Source organism: Xenopus tropicalis, chromosome 9 (assembly GCF_000004195.4).
Source record: "Xenopus tropicalis strain Nigerian chromosome 9, UCB_Xtro_10.0, whole genome shotgun sequence".
Classification (NCBI taxonomy): domain Eukaryota; kingdom Metazoa; phylum Chordata; class Amphibia; order Anura; family Pipidae; genus Xenopus; species Xenopus tropicalis.
Window position 1 is genome coordinate 47448436 of NC_030685.2, and position 12947 is coordinate 47461382.

General features: G+C 39.6%; 1 protein-coding gene across 4 annotated transcripts in view; it reads right to left on the reverse strand.

Annotated features, from left to right (window-relative positions):
• Window positions 1-12947, reverse strand: part of pms1 (PMS1 homolog 1, mismatch repair system component) — an 89647-nt gene that overhangs the window by 66686 nt on the left and 10014 nt on the right. For 3 of the 4 annotated variants that reach the window (XM_012970377.3, XM_012970376.3, NM_001142901.2), the window contains 1 exon segment: window positions 4042-4144. The exons of the other annotated variant lie outside the window; for it this stretch is intronic. In XM_012970377.3, coding sequence (XP_012825831.2) covers window positions 4042-4144 — 103 coding nt within the window. 4 annotated transcript variants of the gene reach the window in all.

The following is a 12947-nucleotide window of genomic DNA, read 5'->3' on the forward strand; positions in this document are numbered from 1 at the left end:
AAATATCCTAAGAACATGTTTACAAAAAATTAGACAAGAAATTCTGTGTTTCTTTTGATAGAGGACTCAGTGCAGCTTTTCCGTGAGTGTTGTTTTTCCTTCTCATTCCTAAGAGGCAACTCTTTGTCCAACTAAACAGACCTTTTTCCAAACAACTTCTCAGTTCCATTGAACATCTCCAGTTGCTCACCTTTCTCTAAGACAAAGATGCACCTACTCCCAGACCATACCTTTTAATTACAGGTGAGGCTAATGAGACCTCACACCTGAGAAACCCCTCATTTTCACATATTATATATACGTGCAGATAATTATTGTGATATTACATACATACAAAAGCACAGTTTAACAAATCGAACCAGCACACCAAAATGCAATAACAAAGTTCTTATATTATGAGATCAGATGACAACAGTAAAAAGTGTGACTTGCAAAATAGATAATTGGATTACAAGTAAACAACCCCTCACTTTGTTGTTACTGTTTGTGCTTAAGCAAACTACACGCAATTATATACCCTGCCATAGACAATACCGAGAATTGCCTCTGCTAAAAACACACAAAGAGACAATTATCAGTAAAAGATCAGCATTGTCTATTTCTGTAGCTGTGACAAGTAGCTGCTACTAGTAGCTCTGTGTGTCTTTACCCTTAGGCATGGTCAGATGATGTTATGCTGCTCACCTCCGGTTGAGGGTTTTGTTCAAAATGATTTTGAATATGAAAACCAGTTTCTTAGTGTGGTTGAGGCTATAATCCAATGGAGATACCAGTGCATCTTATTTTTGTATTGCAGGAAAACAATAGTGCTTATCTGAAAATTACCCACGGCACCTAGCCCAACATGCTTTATTTATCCATGCTTGGATAAATTAATGCCCTACTCCTATAAAAATGTATGTTTCTGAGCAGTGACTGCCCAGAAAAATTTGGAAAAATATGGGGTTTGTGGACTATGCCATAACCCCAATCTAATTTAACTTAAAGGGGTTGTTCACTTTTAATGTCCAAATCTTATAAAACAATTAACAATGCTCTCAAAGTGTTAAAAATTAATTTTCCATAATGAAAAGAAAAAAAGCCATTGCAAAGGGTACAGGTATGGGACCTATTATCCAGAATGTTCGGGAACCTGGGGTTTTCCGGATAAAAGATCTTTATGTAATTTGGATCTCCATAACGTAAGCCTGCTAAAAATCATTTAAATATTGAATACACCCAATAGGCTTGTTTTGCCTCCAATAAGGATTAATTAAATCTTAGTTGGGATCAACTACAAAGTACTGTTTTATTATTACAGGGAAAAGGGAAATAATTTTTAAAAATTAGAATTATTTGCTTATAATGGAGTCTATGGGAGACTTTCTGGATAACGGGTTTCCAGATAAGGGATCCCACACCTGTACTATGTAAACTGTAACAGGGATAACGATTGGCCGCAAGACTGAAGGTCTGACAAGACACAGTTATGCATACGTTTGTATATTTGGAACAGGAGTTCCAAAGTTCTTCAAGCTAGATGTGAGCAAACTACAATATAATATAAAACGTAGAAGCTTAGATTTAGAACAGCAAACTAAAACAATTAGATTGATTAACAATATTGAGAATTCCTCTTGCTCACTCAGCAGAGTCTAGCTGTGACACGTAGTGTTGGGGGTGAAGATTAGCTAAAGAATGATGATGCATTAAGTTTGGTAACAGATAGAAAGAAAAAAAAAAAAAGAAAAGGCTGATCCTGGGTTTGTGAATCCAAAAATGAGCAAGACCTGGTGTGAATAAATGTGTACCCAAGCTGTGAATAAAGATGGTTACACCCTTTTAAGGCAGGACCACTGCCAGGCATAGCTGGCCAGGCTTCCTAGAATACCCGGTCGGTCACCACACCACATACACATCCCCGCACAAGCAGTGACAGTGTGGGGGGGCAGTGCACACATGATGACTGCGTGAGAGTCGCAAACCAGTAAAGAGGTACATGCCTAGGGCCACCCCCAACCACTGTCCCCCAGCTGCATCTATTAATCAAATTAGAAGCTATATAAACAGTTTGCAAAAAGTTCTCCAATTCCAAAACAACAGCGGCAGAGTTATTTTTTTCCAACAAGTGTTATTATACATCAGTATCAAGTTCTCCTATTAAACACAAATAATATTTGTATAAATTACACACAACTCTTTGCGCCCAAAGATATAGTTATCTTTGGGTGCAAAGAGTTGCATGTAATTTATACAAATATTATTATTATATTATAATAGTTATGTGACCTGTATAAAAGCTCCTCAGTGACATATCTTTATAAATGACAATAGGGGGTACAGTATCCACTATATATAGGAACACAAGAGAGGGATATCTTCAACAGCAATATCAAGATATAGACAGGATCTAAAAGTGTGGCTTTACATTAAGCAGCCAGCCTTCCATGGCTAAGGTGCCCTACCAAGGACACTGCAAGAGTAAGGCGACTATATGCAGAATTTGTTACGGTTAAGTCTATTACCAAGTGGTCAATTAACCCAACTCATAAAGGGGTACAGGCTAAATTTGTGCGACAAACCTGGCCCAAGGAAAGTCACAATACCGAAGCTTGAATGAATCCGAAACTTTCACACTCGGCATGACAAAATAGTTTTTGATTTTGATTTTGTCACACAAGTTTTGTCACAAAGTACGAAAAAGTTGTGCAAAAGTATGAAAATGTTGCAGAAAATACACTGAGTGCGAAAAAGTTGGATTCGGAACAATCGTACATTAATAAATCTGCCCCTTAGACTGTCAAAGTGTTGCCGATTTGAAAGCTTAATATTAACAGCATAAATCTGCAAAAGTCTTAGAAATCACTAAAAATTATGGCAAGAAGCACTAACTACAAAAGCTTATGACATATTAGGGCTCAAGTACATCTACAAGCGCAGTTGCTGTCCCTGCAATTTCCCTGCAGTCAGTTGTGTGTAACCTTAAAGGAACAGTAACACTAAAAAATGAAAGAGCTTTAAAGTAATAAAAATATAATGCACTGTTGCCCTGCACTGGTAAAACTGGTGTGTTTGCTACAGTAACACTACTATAAATTATATAATGAGCTGCTGTGTAGCCCCGGGGGCAGCCATTCAAGCTGGAAAAAGGAGAAAAGGCACAGGTTACATAGCAGATAACAGATAAGCTCTGTAGAATACAATAGTGTTTTATCGGTTATCTGCTATGTGCCTGTGCCTTTTCTCCTTTGAATGGCTGCCCCCATGGCTACACAGCAGCTTATTTATATAAATTATAGTAGACTTTCTGAAGTAAACTCACAATTTTTACCAGTGCAGGGCAGCAGCACATTATATTTTAGTTACTTTTATACACTTTCATTTTTTGGTGTTACTGTTCCTTTAATTAAAATGCAGTCCTTGCACTTCTATGCTCAGTTCCACTCAGTCCTTCCTGTTTTCTGTTCTGAATTGAGCACTGCTGTGCCTCCTGATGCAGGGGAACCTTGGAGCTACTGCCACCACCTGACCAGGTGGAAGCTCCAGGGTTCCTTTTGCACCCAGCCTAAATAGGTGTAGCACAGTTGTGCTTAAAGTACTGGGGGCAGTCGCTCACACATCCAAAAGTTAATCCAGACTAAAGTTAAAATAAAAAATAAATTAAAGAAGTTGCTTAATCCAGTTGTAGTAGAGAATAACTATAACTGCAGTTTCTCTGACACTCAGATCAGATCTATGCCTTCTATATCAAAACACAAAAAAATATGCTCTGTTTTATGATATAAAGAGATTAATATTTATTAACATAGTACCTTCTAATGGTGCAAGCTAAACCCCTATGCTCCTGGGTCTCCAATGGTGCAGTAAAAATAGGAATTTAAGAAAGTAGTTAGTTTGGGAAAGAAAGTGCACACTTGTTCTCAATAAATATATATATATATATATTTTGTCTGAACTGAGCAGTTAATTACAGTTCAGAAAAGAAAATGCATGCCTGTTCTCAGTTAAATATATATTTTATAAGCTTCAAATGAGCAAAGTCAAATTTCTAATATTACTTACCCTGACCAAGATGGGAAGGCTTTTGGGAAACAACATGACCACTGCTATCTAAGATATACAACTTGCTGAAATCATCTTCAAGAGTCTTTGTAGCAATATGAACCTATTTAATAAAGGAAACATTTGTCACAGAAATTACATTTCCACCCTAGACTTTGTGAATTTCTCTTTACAGATAAAGGAATGCTAGCACATTTGATCAGAGGCAAACACTCAAACTATAATAAGCAACCCCGTACTTACTCTAGCTTCTGAATACTTTTTGGATTGTGAACTAAGTATACAACCGCACAGTCCGTCCCTTGGATGTGATTTTGTGAACCCCTATGTGACTTCACATGACCTTTGATTAGGTATTGGGAATTGGTTACCAGTAGGATTTTAGTTAAAGGAGAACTAAAGCCTAACTAAAGAAGCAGGGCAGAAATGTTGTACATTATGTTTTGGGTTTCTGTACCAGCCCAAGGCAACCACAGCCCTTTAGCAGGGAAGATCTGTGCCTTCAAAGATGCCCCAGTAGCTCCCCATCTTCTTTTCTTAGGGACCGACTCAAAATATACTGCATAAATAGAGAATAAATGTAACAGTAAAAAGCTGATTATTAATTTATTCAGATTCACATTACATGACAGATCTAAAACAAGGGAATTTGCATCAGAATTAAATAATTAGCCCTGTAGCATCAATTTATATGACCGATATTTTCTGCTTGATAATTTGCAAGGACCCCTAAGCTCAGCTTCTCAACAGCTGCTCAGTCCACACTGAGCATGTGCACTGTCCCAGACAGTTCCAGCGGGGGGGGGGGGGGAACAGAATCCAAGATGGGGAGCTCCTGTGACAACTGTAACGACCTATATCATTACTACTATAATGATTCTGAAACTTTAAGCCAGTGCAGTCAGTTTATAATATAAAATATGTCATTTCTAGCCATATTCATTTTTAGGGTTTAGTTTTCCTTTAAGATATAAATAGAAAAGTCCTAAGTTGATAAAGGGTATGAGGAAAGAATGAGCAAGCCAACTATACCCCCAAACAATGTAGGGGGCCCGATTCACTAAAGGTCAATAACGCTTATTGCCTACTCTTTTGCGTTAAATAGTGCGCGATAATTAACTACTGATCCATCAAAGTCATTTTGTATGCGTTATGACGCATATCGCAAAGCGTTATTTCTATTGCATTGTGTTAATTAGCGAATAGAAATAGTACGCATGATTCACAAACATATGAAGCATTAACCATGCAAAATATCACTTTAATCTGTGTGAATATTAACACCTACTTGGGGTAGGCGGTACCCCAGGTTAAAGAACATTGCGGTTCGTGAGCGTTTGGCAACACAACATAGAGTTTGCAGTCAGATTTTTTAGTATGGGATCGTCCTAGATTGATGCATCCTCCAGTTTTTAGGGAAATGGTAATTTTCAAACCAGTAGTTTTCAGAAAGTAATGGTTATGTGCGTAATATTGTGTGCTAATATCGCACATGGCAAAATATATCGCGCACAACGTAAAATAACGATTGAAATCGGTCATCGGCCAATAAATAACGCCAAGAACATTGCTTCTTAATTATGACAAGTGTCCTTTTAGTGAATCGATCGTTAAGTCTCAAAAAATAAGCAGTGATAATATTTTTAAAGCATGCTATAAATATCACTCCTTATTTCGGACTTCAGTGAATTGGCCCCTAGGTCTCTATAAAAACATATTGGATAAACAAGCTCATATATTAAACCCTGCTTCATCTAAATAAACTATTTTCATAAAAATAGACTTTTTTTTTTTTAGTAGTATTTGCTACTACTAAATAGAAAATTACCATTTTAAGAATTAAGGGCTGCCTCCTGGGATCATAGGATTCACAGTGCACACAAACATGCTAGGCCCCATCAGCCAATTAATGGACATTTGCTTCGACACTTAATTAAAAGATAAAAATTAGTTAATAGGGAAAAAAGGAAAGCTTTTAAAAAATATAAGTCAGAGGGGACACAAGCTTCATTTAAAGTCATTCCACCTCCTCCCTTCTCTTTCATTTTCCTCATTTGAGGTTCACCCTGTTAGGCTCTTCTCCCCTGGTTCACTTCGCACCGACCTCCTGGACCAACCTCACAATTCTTTGACAACTTTTCTGCCTGACTTTATTTCCTTTCCTATTCCCCATCCATTGTACTAGGTGACTTCAAAATACCTGTTAACAATGCTAATGCCCCTGCTGTCTCTAAACTCCTTTCACTCACATCCTCCTTTGGGTTATCTCTGTGCTCTGCTTCCCCCTCTCACTCCAATGGAAACTCCCTGGATCCTATATTTAAAAAATGTTGTTCTATCTCACTATCTAACTTCACTAACTCCCCTTTCCCTCTCTCTACACCCTCTGCAGTGCCCCAAACATGCATATACAGAGACCTGCAATCCTGAAACATGTCACATCTCTCTTCTTCCTTTGACTCTCTTCACTCTAACATCCTAACTGTCTTTTGTCCTAATCAGGCTAACTCGGTCTACTACAACACACTCGCAACTGCCCTTAATGACCTTGCTCCTGCCAAGACAGAGGCCCAAACCACTCAAACCCTGGCACACTACTCATACCAAATCCCTCCAAAGAAAGTCACGTGCTGCTGGCGCAAATCAAGGTCAGAATTTTGGCATCTACAAATTTGCTCTGCTCTCCTATAATACCACCCTCCACCAAGCTAAACAAACCTACTTCACTGCACTTGTTAACTCCCTCTCTAAAAAAAACATGCACAACTATTCTCTACCTTTAACTCTCTGCTGTCCCCTTCTCCACCCCCTGCGTGTGCTTCAGTCACTGTGCTCAAGTTATTGCAGAGCACTATAAATAAAATTGACACCATCTGAAGTGACATTGCACAACTTAATCCACATAACCATTCACCTCCCTCCCTACATGCTACCCAGTCTCTTCTTGGCTCCTTCTCCTCAGTGGCTGAAGAGGAAGTCTCAAAACTTTCGTCTTCCTCTCACCTTACTACCTGCCCACTTGATCCCATTCCTACCAAACTTCTACGCAATGCCAACCCCTGTCTTATCAAAGCCTTAACTCATCTATTCAATCTCTCGCTCTCTACTGGAATCTTTCCATCCCAACTGAAACATGCACTTGTAACCCCTATTCTGAACAAATCTTGATCACCCCAATCTTAGTAATCTCCGACCTATCTCTCTGCTCCCATTCATCTCTAAACTACTAGAGCGCCTAGTTTACAATCGACGGACGCTATTCCTCTGTGACAAAAACCTCCTGGATCCCCTACAATCCGGTTTTAGACAACATTCCACCGAAACTGCAATAACCCAACTAACAAATGACCTCCTATCAGCTAAAGCCAAAAAACACTACTCATACGCTACTAATAATTCTTGATCTCTCAGCCGCTTTTGACACTGTGGATCACCCTTTTCTCAAGTCGCTCTGCTCTCTAGGCCTTCGTGACACTGCTTTATCCTGGTTTTCATCTTATCTCTCAGATCGATCCTTCAGTGTCTCTTACAATGGTTCAACACCTTCCCCTCCAAAGACTGTCCCCTCTCCAGTCCATAATGAATACTGCTGCCAGGCTCATACACCTCTCCAACCACTCTTCCTCTGCCATGCCATAACTATGCCCCACCCAACATCTCTGAACTTATCTCTAGATACCATCCAACCCCCTTGTTACACTCCTCTACTGACCTGCTCCTCAACTCCTCTCTCATTTCCTCCTCACACACTCGCATTAAAGACTTTGCAAGGGCTGCCCCCCTGCTCTGGAATTCGCTCCCACAATCTGTCAGACTTTCTTTCAATCTCTCTGCCTTCAAAAGATCTCTAAAAACACATTTATTTAGAGAAGCTTACCCTAATTTAGTTAAACATGACCTCAGTGTGCTGCTAAAAGCAATAACCTGTGCCACACCTCTAACAACTGTTAGTCTAACATCAGTAGTAGGAAAACTTTTGGAAGGGGTAATAAGGGATAGGGTACTTGAATACATTGCAGTTCACAATACTATTAGTTTGTGCCAGCATGGTTTTATACGTAACAGATCTTGCCAGACTAATTTAGTCGCCTTTTATGAGGAGGTGAGCAGGAACCTCGATGCTGGAATGGCAGTTGATGTCATCTACTTGGACTTTGCTAAAGCATTTGATACAGTACCTCACAGAAGGTTAATGATCAAATTGAGGAATATTGGCCTAGAACATAATATTTGTAATTGGATAGAGAATTGGCTGAAGGATAGAGTACAAAGAGTGGTGGTAAATGGAACATTTTCTAATTGGACCATTGTGGTTAGTGGAGTACTGCAGGGGTCAGTCCTTGGTCCTTTGCTTTTTAACTTGTTTATTAATGACCTGGAGGTGGGCATAGACAGTACTGTTTCTATTTTTGCTGATGACACTAAATTGTGCAAAACTATAAGTTCCATGCAGGATGCTGCCGCTTTGCAGAGCGATTTGACAAAATTGGAAAACTGGGCAGCAAACTGGAAAATGAGGTTCAATGTTGATAAGTGCAAAGTTATGCACTTTGGTAGAAATAATATAAACGTGAACTATCTACTGAATGGTAGTGTGTTGGGGGGGTCCTTAATGGAGGAGGATCTAGGGGTTTTTGTAGATAACAAGTTGTCTAATTCCTGGCAATGTCATTCTGTGGCTACTAAAGCAAATAAAGTGCTGTCTTGTATAAAAAAAGGCATTGACTCAAGGGATGAGAACATAATTTTGCCCCTTTATAGGTCCCTGGTAAGGCCTCACCTTGAGTATGCAGTGCAGTTTTGGGCTCCAGTCCTTAAGAAGAATATTAATGAGCTGGAGAGAGTGCAGAGACGTGCAACTAAACTGGTAAAGGGGATGGAAGATTTAAACTATGAGGTTAGACTGTCGAGGTTGGGGTTGTTTTCTCTGGAAAAGAGGCGCTTGCGAGGGGACATGATTACTCTGTACAAGTACATTAGAGGCAGATATAGGGATATATAGGCATATATAGGCAGATATAGGGATACATAGGCAGATGGGGGATGTTCTTTTTTCCCATAAAAACAATCAACGCACAAGAGGTCACCCCTTTAGATTAGAGGAACGGTGCTTCCATTTGAAGCAGCGTAGGTGGTTTTTCACGGTGAGGGCAGTGAGGTTGTGGAATGCCCTTCCTAGAGATGTGGTAATGGCAGATTCTGTTAATGCCTTTAAGAGGGCCCTGGATGAGTTCTTGAACAATCAGAATATCCAAGGCTATTGTGATACTAATATCTACAGTTAGTATTAGTGGTTGTGTATATAGTTTATTTATGTGAGTATATAGATTGGTAGGTGTGGGTTGTGTGTGCTGAGTTTACTTGGATGGGTTGAACTTGATGGACTCTGGTCTTTTTTCAACCCTATGTTGAAATGTAGGGGTGGGTATTATAAGTAATGTATCAATGTTTGGAGATGACACAAAACTCTGCAGCCCAGTCATTTCTATTCTTGTTGTGGAATCTTCGCAGCAGGATCTTGATAAACTGGCAATATGGGCAGCTAAGTGGCAGATGAGCTTTAATGTGGATAAATGTAAGGTCGTGCAACTGGGATGTAAAAATATGCAAGCCACTTAATGGAACTGCACTAGGCAAATCCATAATGGAAAAGGACCTTGGAGTCTTTGTAGATAATAAACTTGGCTGTAGCAAGCAATGCCAGGCAGCAGCTGCAAGGGCAAACAAGGATTTGAGCTGGGAGGAGAGGGCTATTCTTCCCCTTTACAGAGAGCTGGTAAGGCCCCATCTAGAATATGCTGTTCAGTTTTGGTCTCCAGTGCTCAAACGGGACATTTTTTAATTAGAGAGGGTCCAGAGAAGGGCAACTAAGCTGGTTATGGGTATGCAAAGTATCAGTTATGGGGACAGGCTGGCCAAGTTGGGGTAGTTTACACTGGAGAAGAGGCACTTAAGTGGTGACATGATAACTATGTATAAATATATAAGTGGATCATATAATAACCTCTCTAATACTTTATTTACCAGTAGGTCCTTTCAACTGACACTGAAGGGCAACCACTCCACTTAGAAGAAAGGAGGTTTCCTTCAAATATTCATAGGTGATGTGGAGGTCACACCAACACATTAACTCACACACATTTACCCCCCTAAACCCATACCAGTTATACCAGTGGTACCAAAAACTGGGTATAGGTGTCATTGGATATTGTCTGTCAAACGAGTCCAAATATGACTAGATTTGGGTACTCGGTTCGTCACACAGTAGTGATGTTTAGTCAGTATGGGACCGGTGGGATTATTTAAAACTGCTGAATTTAATTTCATCTTTTTCCCATAAGGAGTTATGGGCATTATATTATTGGCCCAGTCCATACACTAAGGTCATAAAGGTCATAAAAATCACACTGTGTCTTGCTAATGGCGACACCCCTTGTTAGCTGATGCCCTGCAAACTGGGATAAATAGTAAGCTCTTCTACACTTTGGATTTACTTACTGGAGGACCAAATTCAATTGGAAGTTCATCCCATTGGTTTCCCCTCGCCTCCAGGACTGTTACAGTATAGGACTTCTATGATTTTTCCTTTTATTTTACAAACTGTTTGTACTTATTTTACCGTATGTCCTTTTTGTAAAATCTTTTTGTATATATGCACTTTTATACCTTTTATAATATTCAATATAAAATGTAATAAGTTTTGCTCTAAAGCGTACCCAACCTCCGAGTATGTAACTGTGTTGTGGGCCTTAGCCCTCTGCAAGCTGTATGCTGATTAACTCTTTGACTGCTGTTAAGAAGAGTGTGTGTCAGTTCCTTACAATAACCCTTTTACTACTAGAGTGCTTGGCATCTCTCATCGCCAGTGTAAGAAGTATGAGACTGGTGGCAGCAAGTTTTGGATGAGTTTGTGAGTGTTGGTTGGTCTTTGGGGTGCTGTGGGACTAGTCTGACCTGTGTGCAAGATGTGTGAGACTGAGCTGGTGACCCTCTAGACAGCCACGCCTATAGTCACGTGAGTCTGAAGCGGCGTAATTGTGACACTGAATTAAGGTAAAGGATGAAAAGGGCAACTTGTCTTCATTATTTATTTTTTTAATAGGTTTTAGACTTTTTTCTCTTTTTGCAGCTTGCAAATGGAGGTCACAGACCCCAGCAGCCAAAAACTATTGATTGATAAGGCTATAATTTTATTGTTATAGTTACTTTTCCACATTTGTTTTTCTATTCAGGTCCTCTTCTATTCATATACTGGCCTCTCATTTAAAGCGCTCCCTGGTTGCTAAGGTAATTTGGACCCTAGCAACCAGGCAGCTGCTGAAACCCAATGGAGAGCTGCTTAATAAAAATGACAAAAAAACCCCACAAATAATTAAAAAAAAAAAAGATCAATTACAAATTGTCTCACAATATTACTCTCTACATCATACTAAAAGTTAACCCAAAGGTGAACAACCCCTTTAAGAAGCATTCCCATTTCTGTGCTTTGCCTGTTTATTTGTCCAGTTTGTCTTTCAGCCTGTAAGTGATTTTTATACTAGCTGCAATCCAGCAGATTTTCCACTCCACAATGGAGGTGGGGGCCAGGCCTTTTCCAGGTGGAAGCCAAAGCACATCTTGTAGCAGAGCAGATTTATGTGGCAAGTTTATTATAATTTAGGTATGTTCAGGAGCCGTCTGCCCAGGAGTCAGGGTTGATGCATGTTTGTAGCTTTAAGTAAATTTGTAGTTCCAAACTTGCTGTCCCCCTGGGCAGGCAGACCAATTGTGCCAGTTGTGGGCTACTGCAACGCAGCCCGAAAGCTGGATTCCCAATAGTTTGGATTCCTATTCTGTATTTGCACCAGGGATACAATGGGGCTGATTTACTAATCCACGAATCCGAATCGTATTTTTGCGATTTTTTCGTCGCCGTTACGACTTTTTCCGTAAATTGTTGCGACTTTTTCGTAAATTGTTGCGACTTTTTCGTAACCGTTACGACTTGCGCGAATTGTCGTGACTTTTTCATAGCCAATACAAATTTTGTGAATTGTCGCAACTTTTTCATAGCCATTATGACTTTTGTGAATTGTCGCGACTTTTGCATAGCCATTACGACTTTCGGGAATTGTCGCGACTTTTTCGTATTGAGCGCTCGAAAAAGTCGCAAAATACCGATCATTACGAAAAAAACGCATTCGGACGCTTTTCGGACGTTCGTGGATTAGTAAATGTGCCCCTAAGTGTAAAAAAATGTATAGGGTTTCTCCTTAATAAATACATTCAATGGGGTATGTGCCATGCCCCAAACAGTTCAGACCATTGTTCATCCGTGAGGTTCTCCTGTATACATATATCCCTTTTTTTTGCCAATATCGTGTCCTGTCAGGAGTTTGTTCATACTACAGTAAAGAGTACATTTCGGTGATCAAAAGGAATACATATTTAATAAAGTGAGTTTTTTTTACCAATACTGTAATTTATCTTGTTCAGATAGGTCACATTTTTCTTTGATCATGTCCCAAGGGGCTAATTTACCCAGGTGTATTTTGACCAAATACTCCTGTTTGCCAAAGTTACCAGGTTGTTGGGGTTGTTGTGTGTGTGTGGGGGGGGGGGGGGTAATAACACTTGGGGGCCCATTTACTTACTCACAAACGGGCCGAATGCGCCCGATTGCGTTTTTTTCGTAATGATCGGTATTTTGCGATTTTTCGGAAAATTATCGCGACTTTTTCGTTACCAATACAATTTTTGCGGAAAAACGCAAGTTTTTCGTAGCCATTCCGAAAGTTTCGATTTTTTCGTAGCGTTAAAACTTGCGCAAAAAGTTGCGATTTTTTCGTAGTGTTAAAACTTGCGCAAAACGTTGCGCCTTTTAAGTTTTAACGCTACGAAAAAAGCGCAACTTTTCACGCAAGTTT